At 37.9% G+C, this 25,428-nt stretch overlaps 1 protein-coding gene across 2 annotated transcripts in view; it reads right to left on the bottom strand.

Annotated features, from left to right (window-relative positions):
• Positions 1–1,900: 1,900 nt before the first annotated feature.
• CDCA2 (cell division cycle associated 2) overlaps positions 1,901–25,428 on the bottom strand; it is a 46,754-nt gene continuing 23,226 nt past the window's right edge. For both annotated transcript variants that reach the window (XM_078069496.1, XM_078069497.1), the window contains exons 9-15: positions 23,244–23,328; positions 22,535–22,785; positions 17,832–17,910; positions 16,487–16,575; positions 15,205–15,342; positions 5,740–5,911; positions 1,901–3,266 (exon numbers count right to left, since the gene is read on the bottom strand). In XM_078069496.1, the coding sequence (XP_077925622.1) occupies positions 2,038–3,266; positions 5,740–5,911; positions 15,205–15,342; positions 16,487–16,575; positions 17,832–17,910; positions 22,535–22,785; positions 23,244–23,328 (2,043 nt within the window). In that variant the 3' untranslated portion in view covers positions 1,901–2,037. The remainder of the gene's footprint in view (positions 3,267–5,739; positions 5,912–15,204; positions 15,343–16,486; positions 16,576–17,831; positions 17,911–22,534; positions 22,786–23,243; positions 23,329–25,428) is intronic.

Here is a 25,428-nt window from a genome sequence, read left to right on the forward strand (position 1 = left end):
GCAAGCATGATCAAATACAGAAATAATTAACTTTTCACAAATCTTAGGATACAAACGAGACAGTGGATAAAACTATATCCAAATTGCTTTGATTTCTCAGACCTCTTGTTTTTAAAAAAACTGCCTATTTGTTATTTACAAATATCAACAAAACATTTATACGGACACATCCTGAAACCAACAAAATGCATCAAGAGTTTACAGTTTTAACTGGAGATGCCAGAAAACAAGAATTTTACATTTGAAAGCTCAAGCCAAAAAATCCCACAGATCAAATGTTTCCCTTATCCTCATTAGCACATTTTGAGGAATAAAACAAAGCATGTGAAATTCTTAAAATTCAAATACAACTGAGATCATACATCATCATATGGCAAAAAGGGGAGGAAAAAACGATCAGTAGTTTTAGCCTTCACATTAAACAAGAACAAAAAGCTTTTAAAAAAAACAAAACCCTTAACACTGCATGTTTCTGAAAGTTTTTACTTTTTTCTTTTTAAATTACCAAAACCAAAAAGCTCCATTTTTGGGGGGAGGGGGTAGGCTGGGGGGGGGATTGTTTTCAGTGATAGAGATTTGCCAACCATACCAAACTATAAACCAGGCGAAAAAAGCCCATAAATAATTTACGCGTAAAGATAAAAGAATTTTTTAAACAATCCACCCTTTAGCAGAAGAAATTGGGGATCACTTTGAGTGTTAATGTAAAATACATTTAGTCTTTAGCAGCAGGACTTCCAGACCTATTGGTGCCAAGAAGGTAACAAATAGTCTCTCTCTGAGGCGGGGGAAATGGGCGCTCAGCAGGAGCTTTCTTCCCTGTTGGGTTATTTATAGAGAGCTCTATTTGTTAACATGTTTCTGCTATCAGGGAGAGGGAGAGTTTAATGATTTAAAGGATTTCAAAGACAATTGTTTAATGATACAATGATTTATGTGCATTCACAAATCCCAGATACATAGCAATTTAGATTTTCAAACTGCTGTCATCAAAACAGTGATAGGAGAGGCCACTGCTGAAATGTAACTGGAAAATCCGAAACAAGTGATAGTACTTGATATTGTGAAATAAAGAGAACTGCTGGAAAAGAAAAGACCATGTTAAAAAAGACCACCACCAACTTCATGTTAAGTAAAGAATTTTCTAGGGCCCTTTCTTAAGAGTTTCTGGATTAAAAAAAAATTTTTTTAATGGAGAACCACGAATTAAATCCCAAATTGCTAATTTGGGATTTCCTGGAATAAATCCTAAATGTGACTAATTGGAATAATCTGGAAGATCATTCAACTAAACTGTTCTGTTTTCACCAAAAACCAATCCTGCACCTCCCACCCCACAAAGCATGTAAGAATCTTGTTTGAAGGACAAAATGCTTTCACCTTAGTTATTTATAAACTATATATTCATTTTATAATGCTAGATTTGTAATATTCTTATTGAAAGAAAATTACAGAATGCCATGTTTAAGTTGTGATTGTAACCTATTATTATACAATTTTCATTTGAGACAAAGCAAATCATTAAAGCTTCTCAACTTTAAACCAAAAAGTCTAATGATTTCCATCTTTCCTGTTAACATTTATAACCAGTTTTTTTGGGGGGGCAGCATTTTAAAACACATCTTTTCTCATTTTTCTAACAGTGTTTAACCTTGTATTACCTTCAATTTTTGTAAAATTACATTAATTCTATCATTTTATTGTTTAAACTCTTCTCCTGCAGACAGAATGAGTCAATCCTAAAAGATGGTTGATGTTTTTTACAAGAGACTCTAAAGCTTCAGTAAACATGTACTAATGTGAAAGCTTCAGTAAATATGTACTATTTGGGGAGAGAAGAACATTTTTAATAGAACGTTTCCCCTTTGAATGAAGAAATTCACTTATTTCTACATAAAAATAGGTTCAACTCAAATGATTTTATTTGAAACTTTTAAAACGCCGAAGTTGAACAAAGGATGAGAAGCAGAATGAAAGGATCTTTTAAGCACGGATGGTTACCTTCTCTGCGGTCACATGCTCCATAGGAAATGTCAGTTACTGCTTTAGTTCCCAGACATGTCCCACTCTTTCGAAGTCCTTTAGAGAGCTCTCTCCCTTCTGGCTGAGAGAGGTTCTTCTTTTGTAGCACTTGGACTGAGTTGTATCTTTCGGATTTGCGAGTGTAGATGTACAGAGGCTCTTCCTCCTCTTCCCAGGTAAACGGGAAAAACCGGCAGCAAAGCCCTCCTTGTTTTCTTTACCTGATACGGGGAGTGACAGACTCGGTTTCTGTCCAGAAGACACAGTTTCTTGAGAGAGGGACAGGCTTTCAAATCCTCTGCTGTCAACTGTACATATTGTTCTCCTTTTCATTCTTTGGGAAGTGCAGGACGTGGAAGGAAATGGAAGTGAAATCCATACAAGCCCTTCATCTTCCAAATCTTTCCGCAGCCTTGTGCTACGTCTTACTTTTGTTTCGCTATTTGTTCTCTGGAAGGTTTGCTCTATGGAGGCCGATAAATCTTTATACAGTTCAGAATTTTCTAAACCAATTTCTAGAGAGCTGCTCACTATGTAGGGAGGTTTGTGATTTCCATTTTTCTCCAAATATAAACTCTGGCCGTCGGAATAACACGTAGAGCGTCTTCTATGCGTCTTTTTTCCACCACTCACACCAGTGCTACTTTGACCTTCTATGGAGTTTCTTCCCAAACCTGCATTCGGACTTTTACTTTCTTTTACGTTGTCACTTAACACCTCTTCATTTTGTAAGTCAGACGTTAAGGGCATGGGCTGCAATTTTCCTCTGGTAGCTATTAAAAAGTCATCCTGTTTTTCACACTTTATGTTTACATCTTCTGAAATCTTAAAGATTTGAAAAAGGTTTTCCACATTTTGACCGGCAGCAGCCAATTCCCGGGACGGCAGGATAGCACTGGATTCTGCATCATCTGATGCCAGGGGCTCTGTGGTCACAGGAGCACAAGAAACATGACTGCTTTCACTCTCAGGGCCAGCTCTCAGTCCATTTTCACCTTCCGACTTAATCTCAGCTTTTAGAATAGTTTTATGTTCATTAGTTGCTACGGCACTCATATTTAAATCTTGATCTAAAGTAGCGTTAATAAGCGACAAGGAACTTTTCATGTAAGAGCTGCAGAATGCAGACAGATCGTATTTATTAAAACCTTGATTCATCTGCAAATCTTCTGGGTTGTAGGGCAAAAGAGTCTTTCTTTTAGGAAGCTTTGCTTCTTCAAGTTCACCGTTGGAGTTGAAATCATCTAAGGGCATGGAAATAAGTTTAAATCTCACTAAAAAGTAACAATGGAAATAAAGGTCGACAAATCAAACAGGTGCCATAGCGTATTCTATGTTTTAGGCTTTCAAAACTCACAAGACTTACAAATGCTATGCTGTACTTGCCACCATCTGTCATCCTGCTCTTCCTTTTTTTAGTTCTCCCCCAAGCCCAGGTTAAGAAAATACGTATTTAATACATGAGTGAATAAAGTACATAATCTCAGACCATGAAACTGAGAAGTGTATCTCAAATTGCTTCCTCTATTCTAATGTACTTTCCACACTACAAGGTCAATTAGCATGAGGCAGCCACTTTTCCCATTTCCCGAAAAACGAATTACTGAAAATGGGCACCACTGTGCTTCTGCAAATTTTCTAGCTATGTTTCTCCAGAAATAGAGGAAAGAAAACTTGGAATTCTGGGGGATCTGAGGATTTAGCCAAAAGGGTATTTTTGAACACACTTAGGTCTTATGTCCTGTGTTAAAAATTTTAATATGATTTAAACAGCACTGTACTCTCAAACGAAGCTATGTTTGTTTCAACATTCTAGAAGTCTTCCCCTTCCACCTCAATCTGACTGAAAGTCAGACTCCAGGAAGACATGCCATGTGGAGGCTGTCCTGTGGTTTTGACACACTGCGTCACATCACACAGGTGAACGAAACATCATCAACGTTTTAAAGCTATGTAACATAGCCTTAAATAAATACATCTTAAAATAAATTTTTTAAAAAATGGGGTGCCTGGGTGGCTCAGTCGGTTAAGTCTCCAACTCTTGGTTTCAGCTTAGGTCATGATCTTAGGGTTGTGGGATGGAGTCCCAGGTCAGGCTCCACACTCAGCAGGAAGTCTGCTGGAGATTCTCTTCCTCTTCTTCGCTCTCTGCCCCTCCTCCTCCAGCTCCCACGTGTGTGCGTGCACACACTCTCTCCATTATTTCATGATTCGGGTACTTGATATCAGGTCACGTAAGGCAGAGGTTAGCATAGGGTCCACTCAGTGGCAACCAACTAATATGTCAGTCGGGCTCTTTATACAACTTTAAAAATCGATGTTTATGTATTTTTCATGAAAATGACATGCTAGAGAAGAAAGGTAGGGGACAGGGATAGAGGGAGGAAGAGAGACAAAAAGGGACAGGGAAAAATGGAAAAGGAGGGAAGCAAGATTTTGCTTTAAACCCTTATAACAGATGATACCACTGGTGATAAGATACAAAATCCTTCAGGTATTTTTAAAAAGAAATTCTCTAGTAAGATGCAAGATGGAAAACATATACTAATAGTCATTGTTTAAACATCTCTGGAAAAACTCCGGTCAGGAACTGGAGATATAATGAAGACTTAGTTTTCAGTCTCAAGGGGACTGCAGTTTGCAGGGAAGGGAGGTAGACGGCACATTACAAAATTGATGGTAAAGGTGTAATGCGAACAAAGACTTTTCCTGGAAAAGCAGCCAGCACAGCTAAATCTTCAAGGATACGCAGCATTAGGCCAGATTAAAAAGAGGCGGTGTGGCCAACCCCCCGCCCCAAGACAAGCACATAAAGAGACTGGAGAAGGAGCCCAGGGGCTGGGGCGGCTTGGGTGTGATGATGGGCTAGCAGGGGTTTGTTTAAACTCTGTGCTTTCCGGAAGTTGAGAAGTAGGTAGAAGCCAAGAGTCTAGGGTGGCATATACCTTATTCATCCTTGGATCTATTATAAATTCTACAGATATGTTACAAATGGAATGCAGGCTCTAAATCTCTGATGACTGACAAAAACGCCTATTTTTAAAATTATTCTATACAAAATGAACACACCAAATGAATACATACTGTTATTAATTTCAGCATGATTTTAGTGAATTTTAAATCTCAGCCATTATAAAACAGAAGCAATTCCAATTTTTATCTAACCAGTATGTCAACTGACTTAATCTTTGCTTTCCAACAAAACTGTTTCAAAGTAATCCAGTTCAATTTATAAATGTTATTTCTAGTAGATGCTTAGCAGTGCCAACTCTACTGAAACATCATGGGGCAAGTATTTTTTTTTTTTTTGGTCCTTAATTATAAAAGATTTATCTATTACTGAGCCATCACCTTGTTTACTCTTCATGATGCACCGTAACACTACACAGAATTCATTTGAGCAGAATACTATAAAAAACATTAAAATGCTTTAAAAAGAAAAAAGGATGGAAGGAAATTATTTCCCCTAAAACTATATGCACTCTCTTGTGTCTTAGTTTCTCTGGGGAGAGGGTCCAGAGCTCCTATCAGATTCTGAAGAGGGTAAAAGTTACGAACTATTGCTTCCTTAACTTAAAATTCTCATGGTAATATGAGGGAAGGTTGCTATTTTTATTTGTATGCTCTTTAACAGTGAATGGGAAAAAGGGAAAAGAGGGTGCAGCAGCAAGAAAGTGGCAGAGAAGATAAAACAGCAACAGGACAAGAGCAGGGTACCTGAACACAGCCTGCCGGTGCCTGGAGTGGGAGGCATTATCTCGGAGAGCTCAGGCAGCTCGGGGATAGGACTGAGGAGCGGCTTCTTCGAAGCAAGGTCTCTTTCCCCGTATAAAGACTTCTGAATGCTCTTCTTTCCCTTTGCTTTCTTCTTCCTGCAACTTTTTAAAGCCTGTGAAATGTATTAAAATGCCGTAATTGGGAAAGATGTCACACCATATACAATTTTGACCCTTTAATTCTTACCAAAAAACCTGAGACCAGTTAGGCCATTTAAAATTTTAGAAATTCTGAGTCAGGCGTGGGGGGCTGGGTAGCTTACACAAAGTCAAACAGACTATGAAGCAGAACTCAATTTACAGATGCTATGGTAATCAATGGTCTACATTTCCACAAAACATTTGCCAAAGTAAGTTCTGGGTGAGTGAAAGATAGAGTAGATGCTGTAGAGTTGACAGACTTAAGACATGAAGATATTTGTTAAGTAGGATACAGTTAGGCTGACCTGCGATTAACCTAGGATGAGCTATCTATTGGAAGCTATGGGAGACTGTCTTCTGCTCATAGGTTTGGAAGAAGAAACAACAGTTGTATACATAAAAGTTAAAGATAACACAAAGCTAGCTGAGCTGCTTTCCAACAACAGATGATTTAATCAAGATTAAAATGAATAGGTCAAAATAAGATGGGCTAACAAGCACAAGTAGAAGATGATGGACAATGTTCTGGTAATAACTGATAGAAAACACGTAGATTTCTATAAAAATAAAAACTGTTCTAATAATATATAGAATGTAGTATTAAATTCAGTTTTGACTGCCATGTTAGCAACTGAGAACTAATGTTCACTGTTAAAAAAAAAAAGTTTCACACGGAAAGGACTTCAGGGAAACTCAAACATTGTACTGTTATGAGCAAAAAGAAACACATTCAATGTGATAATACTGGAGAGAACCAGACTTTAGGTCAACTTAAGGAACATGTTTTTAGCAATTAAAACTGCCAGAAAATAGAATCCATTCAAACATTTATTGAGAAACCACTATGTACAGGTATTAACTGGCTAGGTAGAAAACAAAAACCAAACAGGATGTGGTCTTTAGAGGGCTCCCAGTCTAACAGCAAGTAACTGTAACACATACAAACCATGATAGACTCTATATGGACTGAGATGAGTACCTGGCCTACAGGGGGCTTTCAAGACTGCTCCATAAAGCAAGCAAGGCCCTTGTAGGCAATGAGTATGAGTCTGAAAAGAATGAAGGTTCATTGCACGGTGATTCAGGGAGTGACAACATTTGATTTTACATTTAAGAAAGATCATTTGGGTGAAAGCATAGAAACTAATGATGTGAAATAGTGGATGATATTCAAGAAGAGTACAAAAATGGCACAGAACTGTATGTTCCTTGAGATATCTATAGATATCCTGTAAAAACAAAACAAAACATTCCATGGAAAAATAATTTTAGAACTGTACAAGATAAATGTTCCTCTTGGTGATTTACAATATACATTTAACATTAAATTCTCTGAGAAGTCCTCAGTATAAATAATCTCCATACACACTAGGAAAATGCTGGGTTAACTATTTTTCCATGAAAATTGTTTTTTTTTTTTAATGGAACAGCTGTTGACATTCCATGGAACAGTTGGGGAATCGACAGCTTGGTCAATGGATATGGAAACCAAGAGAAAAATCTTAACTTGGGCTCCACGATGAGATGCAAAAGAGAACATTCGACCTCTGCTGCTGGATGCCTGACTCTACCACCTAACGGCCTTACGATCTTAGGCAAGTTACTTCACCTCTCTGTACCTCCTCCTCCTCCTCTGTAGAATTGCAACCACACCAGCACACACCACAGATAATAGCAGCGAGTATTAAGTTAGTTAAAGTTAACATAAGTGAAATGGTTAAAATAAGGTTGAGCCATACACAGAAGAGCTATGTGTCAGCTTTCTTGTTCTTCTAAATTCTCGTTTACTTATTGGTTCCACTTTGAGTTCTTATAGCTAGCTCCATCTCTCTAAATAAGAGGCCCATAGTGTTGTATTTTTAACTTTCTATAATAGAAAATTTAAACACACAACAGGTAGAATAGTATATTGAACCCCAGGTACCCATCCTCTAGCTTCAAGAATTACATACAGAAATCAGGATTCATTTATAATCCCCTTCCCTCAGATTATTTTAAAGCAAATCCCAGGCATTACCCCATTTTGTGTGAAAATCCTGCAGTATCCTTAGGAGACAGAGTTCCTTTTTTCATTCCATAATAAAATGAAACCTTTTATTACCTGGCATTGTATTTTATTGTTGATTTTTCCCTTTTACAATGCCATTTTCCCCCAGTTTTATTAAGATATAATTGACAGATAAAATTTAAGGTATATAATGTAATGACTTGATATATGTATATATTGCAAATTGATTACTTTTTTAAATAACAACAAATACCATTCACTGCTTCTAAGCCTTGACAGAGCTAGGAAATCCTTTTAAAGGAAAAAAACCATGAGTCCATACTGATGTTTCCAATTCAAATGTGGCCTAACAAGGTTCTGAATTTGAATTTTTATTTTTTGTCTAATGGTAAAGTCTGGATTCCTAATGACAGTTAAAAACACACACACACACACACACACACACACACACACACACAAAAGAAGCTAACTACTGATACATGCAACAACCTGGATAAATCTTCAGAGGCTTACGCTGAGTGAAAAAAGCCAGTCCCAAGAAGTTACACAGAGTGTGATTACATTTATATAACATTTATATTTAGAAATATAAATTTACATTTATATTTAGAAATGACAAAATGAAAGAAATGGAAAACAGATTAGTGGTTGCTACTTAAGGTGGGGACAGGCGTGGGAAGTAGGCAGGGCTACAAAAGGGCAAGAGGAGATTCCTGTGGCAATGGAAATGTTCTGTATCTTGACTGTGTTGGCATTTTTCTATGTGATATTGTCTAAATTTTACAGGTCATCACTGGGGGAAACTAGGTAGAGGGTACCTGGGAAATCTCCGTAATTCTTGTTACAACAGCCTAAATATCTAAAATGATCTCAAAATAAACAGCTTAGACACAAAGAACGAAGACAGCAATTTTCCCTATTATTTCCTCAGAGATCAAATTTCTCTAATTGGCCCATAACTGTTCAAATCAGAATCCCAATAAGGTCCTTACACATTCTATTTGGTTGACAGATCTTTTAATATATGGTTCTGCTTTTTTTCCCTCACCATTTATTTGATGAGTAAACTGAGGCACTTGTCTCAGAGAATTAGCCAAACTCTGGATTTGGTTGACTGCAATCAAGGTGTCTTTATTTTCCTCTCTCCCCTACACTTCCTAAAACTGGTCATTAGATCTAGGCTTGATTAGATTCAGCTTTGATTTTTTTTTTTTTTTTTTTTGCAAAGAGCATTTCATGGATGCCTGTAGACTTCCTCATTGCATTGGAAGGACCCTGTTCTCTCCCCTGTGACATTGTGATTGACCGGTTGGGCTCAGGTGTTCAGTCCAATCCATCCATTCTGGCTCCCACATCAGCCTTCTACTTCATGATCAACAACTTCCATGAACGTGTCCTTTTTACTTATTAGCAGAAATTCTCCTATAAATAACTTTCCCTCATCAACTATTTGCTTCCCTGAAACAGAACTCCCGTATTTTCCAGTTTTCACAAAAATTGAGTTGGTGTCCTAGACAGCTTCTAAGGTGACCTTTAAGATTTTTTAACTATTATGAACTGAAGTGTTTTTTCATATTTGAAATATGTTTCAACCCACTGCAATTGTTATTCCTTTTCTTTCTTTTTTTTTTTTTTTTTTTAAGGATTTTACTTATTTATTTGACAGAGAGAGCGAGAGCACAAGCACGGGGAGAGGCAGAGGGAGAGGGAGAAGCAGGCTCCCTGCTCAGCAGGGGAGCCTGACGTGGGGCTTGATCGCAAGCAGACACTTAACCGACTGAGCCACCCAGGCATCCTGCTATTGTTATTTCTGACAGTCACACTGTCCCACATTTGGTGAGTGGAGCCCCTTCGAGATGGTTTGAGGTCCTTCCCCATGGCCCCAGTGGTTTCTTAAGCTTCCTTCACTGCACACTGGTACCAACCCAGGCTCGTTTCCTACATGTGCTGTTCATAAACCCGAAAGCAGCCATTTCATTCTGGAACCTTGATCAGTTTTAGTTGGAAAATGGTATTCAGAAATGGCAACCTAGCTACCAGGGGTGCTCGCTGCTTCTAAGCCTTGAAAGAGCTAGGAAATCTTTTTAAAGGAAAAAAACATGAGTCCATACTGATTTTCCAATTCAAATGTGGCCTAACAAAATTCTGAATTTGAATTTTTATTTTTTGTCTAATGGTAAAGTCTGGATTCCTAATGACGGTTAAAAAAAAAAACAACCCACAAAAACCTTTATTTTCTTTATTCTAGATTGCGCTCCTCTCTCAATAGGAGTCTTCATACTGTTTAAGCTCACTCTCTCTTCAGTCACTCTTGTCCTTAGGATGCTTTCCACAAGGAAAGTTCTAGGTTTGAAAGAATTCTTTGTGAGGTTAGGTCACCAACTTGATACCCAGATTAATTTGTTTCATTTTATTTCCAATTTTTAAGGACCGTTCTCTATTTCATAATTTTGACTTGTTTCACAGTCATGTATAACCCTGACACAGTTCAACGTCAAAAGTACAAAACATGCTCAATGAAGTCCAGCTTTGAGTCCTTCCTAGTCCTTCCTCTGTCCCCTCTCCCTAGAGGTAATCAGTTTTTGTTTTTGACTTATTCTCCTACTTTTATGAAAAGATTTTATGTGTATGAATATATACATACATTGACACACACAAACACACGTTTAATGTTCCCTATTTTCTTAGATAAAACCGTATATTCGTTTGTCATATTGGCTGCCGTAACAAAACACCACAGACTAGGTGGTTACACAGCCTTAATCTCTTTTCTCACAGTTTTGGGGGCTGGAAGTCCAAGATCAAGGTGCTGGCAGGCTTGTCTCCTCTGAGGCCTCCCTCTTCAGTGTGCAGATGGCCACCTTCCTGCTGCCTCTTTACATGGCCTTCTCCCTGGGTGTGTGCACACTTAGGGTCTCCTTTTGTGTCCAAACTTCCTCTTATAAGGACACAAGTCAGACTAGAGACCATCCCAACGGCCTCATGTTAACTCGATCACCCAATCAAAGGCCTTATCTCTAAATATAGTCACATTCTGAGGTGCTGGAGGTTAGGGCTTCAATGCAGAAGTATTTTGGGGGCAGGGTGGGGGTGGGATCACAATTCAGTACCAAGAAACCTACTATATACGTTATTGTACACCTTATTTTTCTCACTTAACAGTAAATACATCCTGGCATCATCCCATCACTGGAAATTCTCTCCACTATTTTCTACAGCTGCAAGATACTTTGTCAACACACCATAGTTTATTCAACCAGTCTTATACTGACGGACATAGAGTTTTTTGGGTTTTTTTGCATTACAGCGGGTACTGCAAAAAATAAGTGTTCTATGCCTTTTTGTATTTTTGCCATTGGATCTGAGACAGATTCCCAGACAGGAGATTGCTGGGCCAAAAGGTAAATTTGTTTCTTGTCATCAACTTTTAAAATATATCTTGAACCCCTGACCTGTAAGATAACCATAATGACAGCTGTAGTGCTTGCTATGGCCAGGCATTGTTCTAAGCATTTTACAAGCATTAACTCATTTAATGCACACAACAAGCTTATAAACTAAGTACCGTTATTACCTTTCTTTAAAAACCAATAGAGAAATCCAGAATCTTGCCTGCCATTCCACTGGTAGGAGGCGGTCAAGCCAGAATTTAGAACCCAGGTTGTCTGGCTGCAGAACGTGCGCTGTTAACCCCTTATACCGAATGCTAACACCCTCACTGACACCTTCTCTACCCACTTTTCATCTTCTCCTAGTAGCTACATTTAGACCATCGTGCACAACAATCAAGTTCTTAAAGCTTTGCCCTTAGTTGAAAACAAAGAGCACTTACATTATGACTCTAAACATTTTTCATTGCTCTGCCAAGGACAAAGCTCATCTTCCTTTCCTCTGGCGCCCCCTGTAGGTGACTCCTAGCACTAGAAAACATACTTTTCCTTACACTCCTTTACTGCGTGGAATCACATTTAAGGTCTGCTTCGTATTTACTCTAAAACTTTTATACACGGACTTTTATTTTTTATTATATTTTATATAATTACCTTTCTTTTTCTTCTTATATGACACACCTCCCACTTTCTCAACCATAGGTCTTTTTGTTTTTCTCTCCAGAGACCATATATCCCTGGAGCACCCTTTCCTCTTGCTCAAATTGGGACTGGCTACTTTTTAAGGCTGGCTGAACAACCATGTTCAGAGATTTCCCTTGCACTTCTCTCCTGTATTATTAGATTCACTGTGTTCTGAATCCTTAAGCTTACTTCCTCAGTTTGCTAGAGTATCTCCTCCAATAATACCCAAAGAAAAAGTTTCAGAGTCCCTGAGTGTCTAAATATCTTTATTTTTTCTTTTACACTTAATTGAATTTGGCTGGGTTCATAATATTGGGCTGAAATCAAGTTTCATTCAAAACTTTAAAAGTCTTGTTCAATTACCTTTCAGCATTTGGGCTGCTGGTAAACTTGATACTACTTAGATTCTTGTTTCTGGGAGGAAAAGTCCACTTTTCTTGTTGTCCTTATTGTTCAATTTCATGCTGACAGGCTGAAGTCCTGGTCTTTTTTTTTTTTTTTTTTTAAATTGTACTAGGCATTCAGTAGACCCTTAGAACCTGAAGACACCTTTCTTCCGCTATTAGAAATCCCCTTTGGACAATTTCTCTCATTCTATCTTCGTGTTCTTTCTGAGAGACCTACATAGTCTCCTAGATTCAACTTTCACGTCTCTTATTACTAGCTTGTTTCTCTTTTGCTCTACCTTCTGGGAGACTTTCCTTTATTCTCTAGTCCAACTACTAAATTTTACATATTTATGAATATTTCTCCCTCTGCTCCTTTTTTATAGCAGCCTCTTAGTTTTATGCAGATAATATTTTCTTAAATCCGAGTATGTCAGGTTTTTTTTTTTAAATACAGTTTCCTTCCATTCCCAGAATAATCTCTCTTTCTTGGGTCAGTTTTTCGACTTTTAAATATTGATCTCTCATCTCTTGTTTCTACTCAGTTGTCTGATTTTACAGAAGACTGGATAAATTGGTCTGAGAGTTTCCTCTGTTTTCCAGCTCCGTCTCTTTCTGGCAGGGAAATTCTACTGGCAACTCTGTGCAGGGTGGGGCAGGGCAGAATGGGGAGTCTCATCTGTAGGCTTTGCTTGAGGGCAAGAGCCAGCTGTAAAGACCATGGGACTTTCCAAATGCCAGAATGAGGGCTTTCACCTACATGATAACAACTGTTCTGAGATGGGAGAACATGGCAGGACCGGGGGTGGGGTGCCAACTGGTACAAATTGTCTCATATACAGAACTTCAGTTATTCTGTTTTCCATTACCACTTCCCACTCTCATCTTCCACTGGATTTACCAACACTGGGCCCAGAGTCTTCTGGGATCGCGCAGTGTGCAGGCTGGTTCCCAATGCCTCTCTGACTCCCTCTGAGCACATCCTGGGCTATAAATCTACCTCTTTCATCTGTCAATGTGCCCTCATCCACTTTTTCTTCCAGGGAGTCACTGAAGGCTGTCATCTGTTGCTTAATATCCCTGCTCCCTTCCTTCCTCTTCTCATTGCTATTCTGAGTCTAGTCTTTTATTATACCAATTATTTTAATTCCATGGGGTCCTGGAAGGGGTTGGAACAAACCTTAATGCTCAATCCTCCTTGAACTTTCTGGCTATTGATTTTATGTCAAAAAGTACATGTACATTCTTTGTAGCAGTGTTTTTTAAAAAGTCTGAAGAAAACCAATTTCTGATGCAATAATAAAGGTGTATGCACATTTTTTAACTTACGTGTATTTTTTTTCAGCAAAGGGATCTTTCAAAGGAGTGTGATCTAAAAGAGGGATTAAACCAGGACAACTTCCAGTTTCTTCTGGCTTTGCAGACTTGCAGATGTTTGGGCCATGTTTAAGCCAGTTTCTGTTTCACGGAACAGGATAGAAGTTTACTGTTTTTTTGGGTGGGGGGAGGTGGGGTAAAATTGAGTTTAGTTTTGGAAAAGTTGATATCTGAGGTGCTTGTAGGATGGGTTGAGAAGAGAAGTCTAGTAGGCCATTAATCATGTTTATAGATCAGAAAGATTTGGGACACATCAACCATGCTGCCTATGATATCACCCGGAAAATACACAATTTAGAAAGGCAAAGAGTAGAGCTCTGGGTAATACAGACTAAGGCTGGGTGGAAAAAAAATAAACCTTTAACGGAGACTGTAAAGGGATGCTCTCAGTTTTGCCAAATGCCGCTGAGGTGGCAAGGAACCACGAGACCTCAAAGGCTGTACTAGCTTTTAGTCACTAAGTTACTCAACACCTTGGAAAAACAATTCAAGTGAAGAGGTGGAAAGTGAGACCAGACTTCAGGTCTTATCTGAAGCTATGACTGCCATCAGAGCACCTGTGAGTCTCCCTAGGAGCAGCATTAGATGGGAGAGGGGGTGGGGGTGGATTAATCCAGAGGTGAAGTGGAATGAAAGGGATGGAGAACGGGCGTTACTGACAAGAGGTGGTGAAACAGATCAGGCAGCTCCGGGTGAACAAGGAAATGCAGGAAATGACGGGATATCTGAATGCTGGAGGGTACGCAGAGGGGCCAGAATATCGTTAGTACTGAAACAGGTATGTGAGGGAGTGAGAACGCTGGCTGGAGAGGCAGCTGAGGGCAGTGAATGGGACACAGAAGTGTGGACTATTAAAAGTGGGCAGGTCTTAGGGACCAACAAGCTGTGGGGAATGGCAGAGGAAGGTCTGGATCACTGAAGTGGCCGACGTCCGGTGACTGAGTTAAGGTGCATCGGCTATCCATAAAGAGATCGTGAAGTCCCCCTGAGCCAGCACAGGCCTTGAAGTGTCGAGGAAGATGAAGAGCCAGTTTCTAAATTCTTCCTCAAATATGGGAAGAGATCTAGCCCCTGGTAGAAGTGAAGGCAAACAAGGGGCAGATGGCACACTCACCTTTGTCTAAGAAATGAGAGGGTTCCTTGCATAGGGTGAGGTTAGATTTGATTCAAAGGTAAGAATTTAACATTTGAGTGCTGATGTTTTACTGCACTAAATGTACATAATACAATGAAGATATAAAAATGGTTCTCAGGTAATTACAGCTGAGTATATAATTGCCTCTGGTCCTTTCTATTCTATGATGCTTTTAATACTCTTGGTCTAATGTTAACTAGAAAAATTTTGTTTCCATGCTTTCCTAATCATACAACAAAGAAATATACCACTTCTACTCTTATTATATCTTTAAACACACACTTACCTGATTCTTTTTAGGAAGTACCCCTCCTATGCGCTTCCTTTCCTGAGATTTCCTCCTAGTAATTTTCTTTTCTTTACAAGGCTGAGCTTCTGTATTAAGTAAGTTGCAAACATTCTCTTCTGCAAAAGTGATCAATTGCTATAAAGAAAATTTAAAGGAGGGATACCATAAAACACAAGCAAGTGCATCTTGATGTATGTTTCTCACATTTATTTTCCTTCCCACACTGCTTCTACATTTTCTATCCCAGTTCCTTTTAATTCACAAATTCCATTAGAAGTACTTTAACTATCTTAAACTCGAATGGGGGAGAAGAGTAATTACCAATTTCTGATCTTATTAAACAGACCCAGAGGCATATGCACTCTGTCCATTATTTTAAGGAAGAAAAAAAAAGTTTAAAATTAGTTGATTTATTTCTTTATCAAATATTTACTAAGCATCTACAATTTAGGAGCTAACTCCTGTTGAGTTATGGGTGGAAACATGCATTTAGATTTATCTAAATGTGAATTCTGGGTTTATCACCCAACAATATCAGCTAAAAGCCCCATAATGGTATATTATATATTTATGAATTTAGACAAAAATCCAATTTTATCTCGTTTGATGAAATAGGAAAAGACATGCATTTAATGGGAGTTATGTTCCTACTGAAAAGAGTTAAAACCCAGTGTTAAGAAAAAAATTAAAAAGGGAAATACTTTTGTAAAAAGATATAATTATGCCATTTTCTGGCTCTGTTAATTACACACTACTCTTTTTTTTTTTTTTTTTTTACAGATTTTATTTATTTATTTGACAGAGAGAGAGACAGCGAGAGAGGGAACACAAGCAGGGGGAGTGGGAGATGGAGAAGCAGGCTTCCCGCTGAGCATGGAGCCCAATGTGGGGCTGGATCCCAGAACACTGGGATCATGACCTGAGCCGAAGGCAGATGCTTAACGACTGAGCCACCCAGGCGCCCCAATTACACACTACTCTTCTCCACTGTGTACCTCAATAAAATCCATAAAGCCACATAGATCCCAAATAAATGTTCCAAACAGATTACCTTCTACATTAACACAAACTCTGAAAGCACCTTGTTTTATTGTATTTTTCTTCTAACAGAATTAAAATCAAATCAGAAAAACAGCATTACCATGGGTTATATGCTACATAGGTAAGGTGTTAGCTCTCAGTGACATTAATCAAATCAAGATTTTACCCATAATCCTGTGGTCATAAAAACAGAAAAAATCTATAGCAAGATTTAATTGTGCCAAATACAAACACTTACACTTCTTCTGTTAGAGGCCCGTGTTATTCTACCAACTTTATGGGAGGCTATTTTCTCATGGTTTTTTGAAGAGCTAAAGGTATCAGTTCCTGATGAAGAAGACACAAGCAAAATTAGGGTAGCTAACAAAAAGTTGTAAGAGCCATCATTTTTCAGATATACTGGATACTGTTTTGGATAGGCACCTCTGCTTTTAGCATAATATAATATCTAAACATAAATAATTTAACTACCAAGAATAAATTTTGAGATTCAAAAACAGAAGTTTACTGAATACCCAGAAACTTTCACCACATTCCAAGGAGAATGCATACCGTATTACCCTAAGATAACAGATGAAATCACATTATAGTAAATACCATATTTCACTCATGTCCATTTATTCCAAGCTACATCTTGTATAGTGAAATTGCAATAAAGGGCATTAAGATGATCATGAAAATAATTTTTTTAACTTAAAAAATTCAGGTAACTTTTTCATTTGATCACTTTTAATGGTAGAAATGAAAGGCAGTATAATGCATAAAAGACCATGGGCTTTGGAACGTGACAGACTACGCTTCCAGGTTTAGCTCTAACTTCACACTCCAGGTCTTGGATTCTGTAGCAGTGAATTTGGTTTGTGTCTTCCAGCCAATGAGAAGCTACTAAGGGATTTCCGTCAAGGGAGAGACATGAATAATGGTTCCCATGACATTTGTCATCCAAATCCTGGCTTGCCTTCTCATATCATAAAGAAGACAGGGACTTGAAAAGTGCCAGTGCACAACAGGCCAACTTAATGTTGGTGAACAATTCTGGACCCTGAAAAATGACCCTTGTGGTGCACATCGTTCAGTTGTGCCAACTGTTACAAGGAGCCTACTGTTGACAGGAGTTGAGAGGGCAACTCCACTGTCTGCAGGGACTTGAAAAACGGGGGTACCATCTATGGAAGTTAACTGTGGGTGATTACAAGGTGTGAGACCTGGATGGGCAAGAGACCCCCCCTTTTTTTTTAAGATTTATATATTTTAGAGAGAGAGCACACAAGCAGGGGGAAGGGCAGAAGGAGAGGGAGAGAATCTCAAGCAGGCTCCGACTCCCTGCTGAGCTCAGGGCCCTGCACAGGGCTCAATCTCACCACCCTGAGATCATGACCTGAGCCAAAATCAAGAGTCAGACGCTTAACCAACTGAGCCACCCAGGGGCCCCAAGAGACTTCTTATAAGCTTTTCTATATGGTTTTTAAAACCAAGCATGCATTGTTATAATAAAATTTTAAAAGGAAATTAAGGCTTAGTTTCATATATATACATATTGAAAATGACACTTATCTGGTTTTAAGATAAATAAAAGTTACTACCTGAAAGAGTCTCAGAGATTGAAGACTTACTAAGAGGACTCAGAACTGCAAATGATACCTGAAGAGGTTCTATGTTTTCCTAAACAAAGAAAAACAAGAGTAGAAATTAGACATCCTTAAATTCAGTGGACATGTAATGTACCCAAAGAGAAAATATGGATTTCTTTTTGTAAGTGGAACTGTAGTAAGCATAGAGATGGGAAATCAGTAAAAGATTAAGAAAAAAAGTTAAAGCAAAACAAAGATATTGAATATAAAAATACTTTATAATATTTACCAATCTTTAATGAAACTATGTTTACTAACTACAGTCCAACAAATAAAATATTAAATGGAAGTAGCCATAATGATCTATTAATAACTTACTCTTTGGGTTACTTAAAATCACATGTCCTAATTCTATAGTAAATGGAACATTCCGTTAATAAATAGACAACCTAACATTTGAGTATTATTCAGGGGAACTTCAGGGAAAATGGCAATACAAATGCAGATGTCAAATCTTTATTTCCCACATAATTGTCAGTATGATGGTAGCTGTTGGTTTTTCATAAATAAAACTTGTCAGTTTGAAGAAATTTTCTTTAATCACCAGTTTGCTCAGAGTTCTTATCAGAAATGACCATATGGTTTTTCTTAATTTGTTAATATGGTGTATAAATAGATCGTTTTTCAGATATTAAACCAACTTGGCATCTCTGGGTTAAATCTCACTTGGTCATGATGTATTATGTTCATGAGGTGATAGTTTTCTTATAATGTCTGACTATGGTCTCAGGTTAATGCTGGCATTTATGAACTGTGAATTACTCTCATCTCCCCAATTTGTTTGAAAGAGTATACATAAAATTAGGTCTTCCTTAAGTCTTTGGTAGAATTCATTAGCAAAATCATCTGGACATGCAGTTTTCTTTGTGGGAAGGTTTTACCTACAACTTAAATTTCTTCAGTTGATATAGGGCTAATGAGGTAATTTATATCTTCTAGTCTGAGATTTGGTAGTTCGTGTTTTTCAAGGAATGGGTCTAGTTTACTCAAGTTGTTGAATTTATTGGCATTAAGTTTTTTATAATACCCTTACTATCTTTTTATCTGTATTATCCTTCTAAAACCTGTTAGAATATGTGGTCAAGTCACATTTCATTCCTTATATTGGTAATTTGAGTATTTCCCCTTTTTTTCCTCTGAATAGTCTGATTAGAAGTTTACTCATTTATTTTTCTAAAGCATCTTTTTTATTTCAATGATTTTTCTCTATTTTTATTTTTTACTTCATTGATTTCTGCATTTATCTTTATTAATTCCTTCTGTTTACTTTGGCTTTAATTTGCTTTTATTGGTTTCTGTTTTTTTAAGATTTTATTTATTTATTCGACAGGAAGAGACAGTGAGAGAGGGAACACAAGCAGGGGGAGTGGGAGAGGGAGAAGCAGGCTTCCCACTGAGCAGGGAGCCCGATGTGGGGCTCGATCCCAGGACCCCAGGATCATGACTTGAGCCAAAGGCAGATGCTTAACGACTGAGCCACCCAGGCGCCCCCTTTTATTAGTTTCTTAAAATGGAAGTTGGGATCATTAATTTGAGATGTCTCTTATGCTGAAATACAGGCTTTAATTATTTCCCTCTAAGCCTGCTTTCGTGCATCCCACACATTTTTGCTGTCATTCTGTAGTGTTTAAGGTTTACAGCACACGTGTTTAACTCACACTATTTTGTGTACAGCCTAAGAACCCCTCTCAGCCTCTATGCCATATTACTTTTGTTATGTATCTTACTGACATGTTATAAACCAAACAATACGCTATTGTTATCCTTGCTTTAAAGAATCTGTTATAGAGATTAATAATAATAAAATCTGTTACATTTGCCCACATGGGTTAGCAGCTTCAGTGCTCTTCATTCCTTTGTTAGATTTCCATTGGGGGCCTTTTTTTTTTTTTTTTTTTTTGATTAAAGGACTTCCTCCAGCATTTCTTCTAATGCTCACCCACTATGGTAATGAATCTGCTCAGCTTCCAGATGACTGAAAAAGCCTGACCTTCACCTTTATTTTGAAAGGTGGTTTCACTGGATATAGAATTCTAGTTTGACAAGTTTTGTTGTTGTTACTGCTTTGGTTTTTTGCTCCAAGTAAATGCTGCTGCGTTGTCCTTTGGCTTGTAGTTTCTAATGAGAGTTCTGCTGCCTCTCAAGTTTGTTGTTCTTTATGTCACGGGTACTTTTGCTCTAGGTCCTCGCAGGCCATATATCATGGATTCTAAGCAATGATGTGTCTTTTCATACTATTTCATGTTTCTTGTGCTAGGAATTTAAACTTCAGATTTGAGTTTATAATTTTATCAAATTGGAAAATTTTCAGCCATTACGTTTCAAATATTTTTTCTGTTCTTTCTAATCTCTCCTCTCCTTTGGGGACTCTAATTACATGCATATTATGTCACCTAAATTTGTACCAAGCTCACCAACTGCTCATTTTTGTTCAGTCATTTTTATTCTTTCACGGAGAATAATTTCTATTGCTACGTCTTTAAGTTTGCTAATTTTTTCTTTTGCAATCTCTAATATGCTATTAATCTCATTCAACATATTTTTCTTCCCAAAGATTATAATTTTCAGTGACTGTAATGTACAGAGTTCAAGCTGGATCTTTTCTGTATCTTTCATGTTCTTAACAAGTTCAATCTTTCCTCCACTTTCTTGAACATATGAAAGATAGTTAAAGTAACTTTTTCAATGTCTTCGTCTACAAATTCTACCATATGTGTAATTTCTGGGTCTACTTTTAGGGACTGATTTTTCTCATTATGGGGCATCTTTTCTTACACATCTATTAGTTTTTAATTGAAATGTCAGACATTTTGAATTTAATGCTATTTGACACCGGATAGTTTTGCTGTTCTTGAGCTAGGTTATACAATGCAGTAAAGTCGCTTGGAGGAAAGCTGTGTCCTTTCAAAGCTTGCTTTTAAGCTCTGCTAGGCTTTTAGTCTAACTTTGTTCTACTAGTGAGGCAATACTCTCCTGAGTACCTGATGCCCTCTGAATTATAAGGTTTTTCTATCACTCAGGTTGCTGGGGGCACTTCTTGCCCCTCTGTAAGCTCTAGGGATTGTTCCCTCTGCTCCATTTGGGTAGTCCTTTCCCTGGCATCACGCAGTTTATTCACAAGCACACACTGACCAGTACTCCGCTGAGGCTCAAGTGAGACCCTATGCACATCTCCAGAGCTCCCTGGGCAGCTCTCTCCTCTCTGGTCCTTTGCCACGAGCTCTAGCCTCCTTTGCTTTCCCAGACCCCAGCTCCATTTTCTCAACTCATGGAGACTGCCAGGCTCCACCAAGGTAGACCCTTCCCGTGCTGTCGCCTGGAAGTCCAGCCCAGGCAGTAAGCTGGGGCTCCTGTACAGCTTGCCTCATTTGTTACCCCTCTCTTGGGATTACTCTCCTGTGCTTCCTGATGTTCTATGTCTGAGAACCATTGTTGTGTATATTTTCTCGTTTGTTTTTGTTTTTTTGTTTCTTTTGAAAACGTAAATTAGGTCCCTGTTACTCCACCTTGGCTGAAAGTGGAATATTTTTATTTCAAAGTATAATAGGCAAGGGAGAGAATGAATGATGGTCCCAGTATAAAAATGGGTAAAGATTAACAGACAATTCTCTAAAGAAATTCAAATGGCTTATAAACACATGAAAAATGTTCAAACCACATTAGTAAACTAAAAGTTTTCAAGTCATCTGTTTCTCCTATTAAGCTATTTTAAAAAGTACAGTTAAAGAGATGCTCAATTTAAAAGACTGTGTGTTAACAGACGGAGCATCATTGGAAATAAACTGTCAGGAAAAAATTCTAACTTATTTAAAGATAATAGATGACTTGGATATAATAGCATACTGATACTATTTGTGGCAAAAACAAAACACTTGGCTAAGATTATCTATTTAGTATTCTTAAGTCCTAAAAAAGCATGATAGTCAATATATATTTAGGTCTGTTCAATAAGTACATATTGTAAGTTCTACGGTAAACATATTTTAAGGAAATCAATAATTCAAAAGATGTTAGTTTATACTGATACCGGACTAAAAAAGTTTCTTCTCTAATAAAATCTTGCAAAAATTAAAAAAAAAAAGAAAGTATAGTTAATACGCAGGGTTTACCAAGTGTGGTAAATTAAAACCATTTATACTGCTGTTAAGTCCAAGTTAGTACATTTTCTGGATACTCAGCAATATGTATCAAAAAGGTAAAAAAAAAAAAAAATCCTATTTTTTCATCCAGTAATTCTACCTACAGAAATTCATCTTAGAGGAAAAAAGTTTGTATTTACAGTGTATCAGTTCTAAGGCTGTTGCTCTCTCACATCTTCACACCTACAATTATCGTGTGTGACAGCTTGGTTCTAGCCTCTTTTCTTGGTGATACATAAAACCATGGTACATCTTACAGTCAACAGTATTTAGGGCCCATTAAATATGCTATGTACAAGGAGTCATGCAAGTATGAGAACACAGCTAATACCCCGTGCACCTGTCATGATGAACACAGGGTGGGGGGAAAAAAAACCTACCTAGAAAAATGCATTAATTTATACCATGACACATCATTTAGTCCATTTCATGATTTTGAAGCATAATTATTATTCACACAAAACAGGTGAGGTCTGATGAAAATAGAAACAAGTTTGTTCCACTTTTCACACTTACAAGATTCTCCCCCTTGTCATCAAAATTTGGTTGTGATAACTGCAACTGCACAGGAACTGGTGATTGCTCAAGTAGCAGGGGACTGATACTACTTAAATCCTTTTTGCGGACAGGTGTTCCTCCTTTACGCAATGGAGTATTTGCTGGCAAGGACTCATCAAACACCTCAGGGCTTAGATCCTCTCCAAAAGTAACTCTCTTCCTCTTCCTGATGTTTAGAAAAGCTGGCACTTTACAATTTTCTTGACCTTCTATAGATAATAAATGGATAGATAAAAAAAATTAGGCTATTTCTTATCTAAAAATGCATACCCTAGACTCTTTTAACATGATTAGATTTAGCTCTTATTTGTATAATAGAAAATACAGTTTGTAGAAAAAAGAAATGCAAAATGGAAAAGGTTAAGCAGTAGTTCTAAAATATGGTTAATAGATTTTAAAGTAAATTTTGCATAAATGTCTTAGAAGTTTACAAAATTGGAATATCAATTTCCTTTACAAGTATTGCCATTAAGCACAAATGGGCAGATGAAATGGACAGACCAATTGGGAGGCTCTCCAAAGAGATTCCAGCCAACTGTTCTTCATTCCCATGTAATGTGAGAAGCATCAAGGCATTTAGCAGATCACTGAAAATACCACATACTAGATCAGATACTTCACAAGAAAATGAAATCCTCAGGCTTCAAAATAAATGTGAATTTTTTACCTGCTTTTTGTTCTTTGCAACAGTTTGCAAGATTTGAGATTAAGCTTGGATGAGTCCCATCATCACAGAGATTGTCACAGTGTTCCTAAACAAAATAAACGTCGGTGAATAATCTTACACATATAAATGCATATGCACAATCATTAAGAAAGGCCACTCTGAACTCCTGTCTTCCAAGGATAGATACTATGTAGCGTTGCAGATTACCTTTGCTTTCATAATTGTTCTGGCTTAATGACATGAGCCACAAAGAAAAACTGGATGCCCTAAACATTACTTTAGTAAATAGTATTTTAGGCCAAGATTAAAGAACAGAAATCCATAATATGGGCTAAACTCGTTCCATCATTTTTAATCTGGCAAATGAAGATAACGAAAATGTGAGTGGCTAGTTTATACCACAGATGGTGTCAGATAAGGCTGACTCTCTACAGGTACAAGAATTGCACGAAAATAAGAAAACAAAAAGGTAAATGGCATGATTGGCATGATGGGGTGTTCTGTCTTTTAAATATGGAAATCACACCTTTTCTAAGTGTGTAAACCTCCTGTCCACATTACTGTATTCTTGAGTTAGGAACAAGGAAAGAAGGTAGTGTCTGTCCCTCTCTACTTCCCCAAAAGCTTAGAGAGTTGGCAAGCTGGGGAGGAGGGACAGTGCAAGTCCTGAAACACCAGACAGGGCCCCACTCCACACAGGGCCACTGGAGTGACGCAGGCGGGAGCCAGGGCTGTGGGCTCCATGAGTCACCTCCAAATCATCGCCTGCTTCCTAAACCCCGGACCAGCCCCTGCTCTCTACAGCTATTCATTTTCGCCAGTGCACCCAATTCCAGGAGCAGCACCTTCTCTCAACAACTGTCCTGCCCCAAACAAACCTCCTTGAGCAACTCTCAAGTCCATTTCATCTTCCTAACCAGGAAAATGCCCATACCAATATTTGTGAAATACGTGCACGTAGAAAACAAAATTCTTGAGACCTTTTAGGCTATCTTCAATTAAAACAACCACGAAAATTTAGCAACAACTCAAACTGTATACACCTACAAACTTTGGAGAGCTCAGTAAAAAGACTGTTGATTATAAAAATCTTTGTATAATTTTAGTGGTAGGACTTGATGTTTGCTATGTGATGCTGTTAATCAGTAAGGGTTATATGGATCATGGAGAGACGCGAAGTCTGTTTGAGAAAAATAAAACGAATACAAGATACGAATAAGCAGTGCTGCATAGAGACCCACATCAGCTCTTTAACCAGAAAAACTGTTAAACATTTAAAATAACCATTGACCATAACTATTCATGTCGACAGAAGGCGGTCTAGTTCATTTTGGCTTTAGAAACAGATGTGTAGGCATGGTTATATATTTAAATGCCTATGGATTGAAAAAAAAAATTACTTCTCATTTGCCAGGCACTGGTGCTAATTTCATATTATTATCCCAGTTAATGCTCAAATCACCCGTAAGGTAGTCACTAAGATTGTCCTTTCAGAGATAAGGAAACCAGGGTACAAAAAGGGTACATAATTGGCACAGCTCTTAAACTTCAGAGGATCTGAAACCAGGCACTTGGGACTCCACAGCCCATCCTCTCAACCTCTCAGAGCACTTATAGCATGCCATGAATTTCAGTATCAGATTTATCTGGGTTCATTTAACAACCTCAAGCCTAAGTTTACTTAAAATGGGGCTAATATTCTCCTTGGAGTCTAGGCTGCATGTACATGATCTATGCCAGAACTGTCCACAGAAAGTACTCAATAAGGGGTGCATGGGTGGCTCAGTCCGTTAAGCATCCGACGCAGGTCATGATCTCAGGGTCATGAGATGGAGCCCCGTGTCAGGCTCTGTGCTGAGCGTGGAGCCTGCTTAAGATTCTCTCTCTTCGTCTCCCTCTACCCCTCCCTGCCACAACTCGTGTGCTTGCACGCTCATAAAAAAAATAAAAAATAATAAAAAAAAATACTCAATAAGTGCCAGCTAGTTCCCACCAACCTACTCTTAGCTCATATGAGCTGAGTTTAGAGAAACATACGTGCCTGTGAAAAAGCTATCTCTGAGACCAAATATTTTAGGTGGAAATAATTAACACATTTTAATAACTATGAAACTCTTATAATATACAGTCTACATATATTAAATTCTACAAGTTATATTCCATACTGAGTTTAGAAAGAAAGGAA

Source organism: Halichoerus grypus, chromosome 3 (assembly GCF_964656455.1).
Source record: "Halichoerus grypus chromosome 3, mHalGry1.hap1.1, whole genome shotgun sequence".
NCBI lineage: Eukaryota > Metazoa > Chordata > Mammalia > Carnivora > Phocidae > Halichoerus > Halichoerus grypus.